General features: G+C 56.1%; 1 protein-coding gene across 1 annotated transcript in view; it reads right to left on the bottom strand.

The window, feature by feature from the left end:
- Nucleotides 1-2,887, bottom strand: part of ATN1 (atrophin 1) — a 7,761-nt gene extending 4,874 nt beyond the window's left edge. Inside the window, exons 1-4 of the mRNA XM_010567584.1 lie at nucleotides 2,846-2,887; nucleotides 2,510-2,647; nucleotides 2,011-2,124; nucleotides 3-660 (exon numbers count right to left, since the gene is read on the bottom strand). Of these exons, the coding sequence (XP_010565886.1) occupies nucleotides 3-660; nucleotides 2,011-2,124; nucleotides 2,510-2,647; nucleotides 2,846-2,872 (937 nt within the window). The 5' untranslated portion in view covers nucleotides 2,873-2,887. The remainder of the gene's footprint in view (nucleotides 1-2; nucleotides 661-2,010; nucleotides 2,125-2,509; nucleotides 2,648-2,845) is intronic.
- Nucleotides 2,888-4,482: the final 1,595 nt, after the last annotated feature.

Here is a 4,482-nt window from a genome sequence, read left to right as displayed (position 1 = left end):
GAAGGAAGGGGCCGAAGACGGCGGCGGGGCGGCCGGAGGGTTGGCCGGGGGCGTCTTTTGTGGGGGGAGCCCCCCGACCACCGACGCCAGCGAGATGGGGGTGGTGGGCGGCGGGTTGTGCTTGGTGCCGAGGGTCTGCTCGCGACCCCCCGGCGCTGGGAGCCCCGCGGCTCCGCTGGCAATTTTGGCCCCCACCTGCACCACGTTGGCCGTCGGGTAAAGAGGAGCGTGGGCGGAGGAGGAGGAGGAAGAGGAGGAAGAGGAGGAGGAAGAGGAGGGTGTCTGCGGGGCTTGAGCCTGGTAAATTCGGGAGGCCTGGCCCTCCAGCTGCGAGTGGTAGCTCCCCGCCGGGGGTCCCTGGGGGTGCACGTCGCCCCCGAGCCCGAAGCCGGGCTCGGGTGGTCGGGCCAGGCTGTCCGGAGGGGGAGCTACCGGGGGGCTCTGGGGGAAGAGCGGAGGGTGGTGGTAGGAGTGAGACGGCCCCTGGGACAGCACGGAGGAGGAGTCGGAGTCATTCTCCACGCTGCCAGGGCTGTAGACGCTGGGTGAGGTGCTCCTGTTGTCCTGGTCGATGTCCCGTGGGTCACTGCTCATCTCGTCGTTGAAGCTGTGGCCATCGAGGCTGTCAACATCGGACGGGGATGGAGGGCAGGGCAACTCCTTAAGCAGGGGGAAGGAGAGAAACGTTACGTGGCCTCCCAGACCGTGCCCCATACTTTTCAAGTCCCCAGAGAACGTGCTTTCTGACCTTCCTCTGCCCACACTAGAAAACCCCACAGAGGGAAGGAGACATCGTATAAATAACACCGTCCTCCTGCCTCCCCTTGGAGCAACTTCAGCGCTCTCAGGTCCCTCATGAGCATCACGTGCTCAGGGAGGAGGTAACGATGGGCACCTTGCGTGCAGAGGCAGCAAGGGAGGGCAGGGGACTGTTACAGACGAGGCTGAGAGAGAATACGTACGAAAGGTCCTAGCACCACCACCACCACCAGCAGCGATGGGCCGCTGGCCAGGGTATGATATCACCAGGTGGCACGGAGCAGCGCATACCGCAGTGCTCCCAGCACAGCCCAGCACAGCCCAGCACAGCCCCCAGACCCAGAATCACTCTCCTTGTCCCTGCAGAGCTCTCCCTGGGCGAGGAGACCCGCTCCCCTCCAGCCCCCCCTCACTGCCTGGCTCCTTACCTCCTGGAGTCTCCCAGGCACTTCCCAATCCCTGCTCCTGCCCACCAGCTCTTGCCTCAGGCAATCAAGCATGGTGATTGAGCAGTTAGCACGGGCAATTAACGAGTGCCACTCTTGAGCCTCGGGACTTACAAGAGAGGCTAAACTGAAAAAAGATCACTGTTGAGCTGAACGGAATGTCCACGTGGAGAAATTACATAGGTGTAACCGCAGCGGTTTAATTACAATGACCTCATAATACAAGCAAATATCGCCGTGTTTGCAGGCCTTTGAGGCCAGTTCCCTCAACGGGCTAACAGGGAACTGAGGAGCACAAGAGCTGAGTCTTCCTCCAACCATCCAACCACCGATCCAGCCCGGTGCTGCCGGCACTCCAGAAAAGCCCTGCCACAACTACGCAGCGCGTGTGCATGAGCAGGTTTTGCACGACGGTCACCTGGAACCCACCACGACTTAAGCACCCTCCGTTTCACGCTGCTCTGGGGGAGCAAAAGAGGCCGAGTCGAACCCGTCCGGTAGCCGTGCACGGAGCCCGGCTCTCGCCACTGAGCCGGGAAAGGCAGGGCACGTGCCCAGCTCCGAGAGCGCGGCAGTCCCTGGCAGACAAGGGACTCCATCTGCTCCATCATCACTCTGGTGGCATTTTTGTAGCCAGGCAGGTGCCACTGAGGTTAGAAGAGCTGCGGTGTGAAACCCAAGGCGCCAGGGCTCCCAAGCAGCACGGACCTCAGGCTGGGCGGGCATGAGCAGCAGAGGAAGGGAAGAGGAGAATCCTTTGCCCTGGAGCCAGGACATGCCAGCCATCACAGCAGGGAGAACTCACCTCGGTTTTGGTTTTTTTGGGAGCGTTGGTGTCCTCCCCCTCACTCTCTGAGATCTCTTCTGTCCGGCCCTGCTTGCTGCCCTTGGGGGTGCAGGATTCCTCCACCCGGCCTTTCTGCAAGGGAGAAAAGGAGAACAGGGAGGTGGGAGGGTCATGGGGAAATTTCCCACCCTGCCAGGCCTTCACGGGCTGCACCCAACGAGACACAGCCACCACGGCGCGTGTGTTGAAGACCTTAGCAGAGCAACACTGAGCCAAGATATCGCAAAAACTAGTACTAAAAAGGGCTGGCGAGACTGAAGACCAGTTCTTGGGAGACGGCGGGGAGTGCAAGATGCTGAGGATGAAAGGAAAGAGGGATCCCACCCGTTCCAGAGAGCTAACCCAGCACGGGTTCCTCAGTGGATCCTTCTGGTCTGCACCCCTGCATCCCCAAACGGATCCCAGCCGGCCTGGGCCGTCCTCGGGCACCCCACACTCGCGTACTAGCTTATACTACCTTTGTCGCTTGTCGGGATTTCTCAGCTTTGCCATCGCTGCTGGAGGTGCTGACGCCGCCGGGGGAAGCTCGACCCCGTGACCTGAGCTCCTCTCGGGGCCCTGGAGTCTCTTTCTTCCGTCCACTCCGCATTGACATCTAGGAGAGGGATCACTGGATCAGTCCTGCTTTGCATCTCCCTCCACTCCTGCCCTGTCCCCACCTTCCCAAAGCCCCCGAGCCCCCGGCGCGCCACTACACCGAACTCATGTCCACCAGCTTTGCTGTGAGCCTCGGTCCCAACCCACAGCTCCGGCTCGGCTCTGGTGTCCCACCCCGCTCTCCCATCTCACGTACTGAGTCCTTGTTCTGTCGCGTCTTCATTCTTTTGAGTGTGGAACCCCCATTCTCCTTGGCCCGGTTTGATGAAAACATAAATTTTTATCGCTCTGCACCCCGCTTCGGCTGTTCCCGGGGAGACAGAGGTGGGCAAGTGTAGTTCTTCTGGAAGGGGGGCTTACACCAGCAGTGCAACAAGATCCTGGTGAATCCTGAAAGAAAGACGAGGAGATGAAAGGGTAGAAAGAGCGAGTGGACTGCAGGACACCCTTTTGTGGTTTGCTATAGAAATACGACAAAATTATTATTGTTTTCTTAATTATTATTTACAGAAACAAGTATCTTTACCAAGAATGCAATAAACTTCCCCATCAGGAGGTGAAAAGATTTGGCCACCGTCACCTCCGATTTCCAGTTTCTAGGAGTGATACCCACACAATGCGAGGCAGTCAGGACCCAACAATAATTTTTTGGAGGAAGTAGGGAGGAATGGTTATCAGCATGTTGATTGTCCTCTGAAATAATTTTAGTATTTCCATTTCCTCGTTTATTTGATCTTCAGACAAAGGGGGGGAAAAATAATGGGGAAGTGCTTTAAAATGTTCATAATGACAATCTTCCTAAATTCCTCTTTGCACTTGTTGTCAGTGCAGTAAGTTACACTATCCTTAACTGGCCATGTGCTGTCATTAGCTACAAATGGGCCCCCAGTGGCCTTTGCCAAAGGGGTATTACACAGCCCTGCCCTCTCCAGAGCACATGCACACGCATACATGCACCAGCACGTTATGCAGAAAATGTGACGAGTCTTGCTTAGGCTGTTCGATGCCCGAGGTACACAAATAGGTGTGAGAAAACGCATTTAGCTTTGATTTTGCATGATGCAAATGGAATCAACTCTGTTTAGTTTGGAGTGCCTGCCTAGGTCTCCCTCTTCTCCATACACTAGACTGCTTCTCAGTGTACCGGAGAGAGTCATGCCCAGAGATGCAGAGTACATCCTTACACTTTACAGCAGCAGGAAGATTTCTGAGATCCCTCTGAATAAATTTACAGCTTTGTGCCATGTCCAAAAACACCATAGATATTTAACACCCTGTTATGTCACGGAGTTCCTAGTTTAGGGTATGAAAGCACCATGACTGTGTTAGCCTGGGAACTGGACTGAAGTGTTTCAGGGATGCTGCTCCTGAAGCTAGTTTGCTTGACTCCATCCAGCTTAAGATCTTTTGCACTGAACTGTACTGCACTGCACAGATGTAACCAAAAAGAGACCGTCCTTCCCCAGCCTGTCATTCCAGCTCCTGTACTCGGCCTCTGGAATGGACAATCTGCAAGACAAGGAAATGTGTCCTGTGGATGAGGCATCAGGAGAAAAAAGCCACATCTCCTGGGTTATACTCTCTGATCTGGAAGCACAGAAAAGTTTTGTGAATAAGAAGACTTGAGATTTGGGACTCCTAAAGGCCATCCCAGACCCAGAAAGATCAGCTTCCAGGTGGCCAGCGCAGGAGCAGTCTGGATGCACTTTCATTTCTCTGAGAAGGGAGCCGAAACCAGGGATCAGAGCAAAGGCACCAGACAGGAGAACTCTCGGACCTCCCGAGCAGCCCTGCTGCTGGACTGTGTGGCCCCGGAGTCGCTGCCTTCCACCG

This window comes from Haliaeetus leucocephalus, unplaced genomic scaffold (genome assembly GCF_000737465.1).
Source record: "Haliaeetus leucocephalus isolate CR32 unplaced genomic scaffold, Haliaeetus_leucocephalus-4.0 Scaffold228, whole genome shotgun sequence".
Lineage (NCBI taxonomy): Eukaryota > Metazoa > Chordata > Aves > Accipitriformes > Accipitridae > Haliaeetus > Haliaeetus leucocephalus.
The sequence above is the reverse complement of the archived record's forward strand: the minus strand, read 5'-3'. Positions and strand labels throughout refer to the sequence as shown.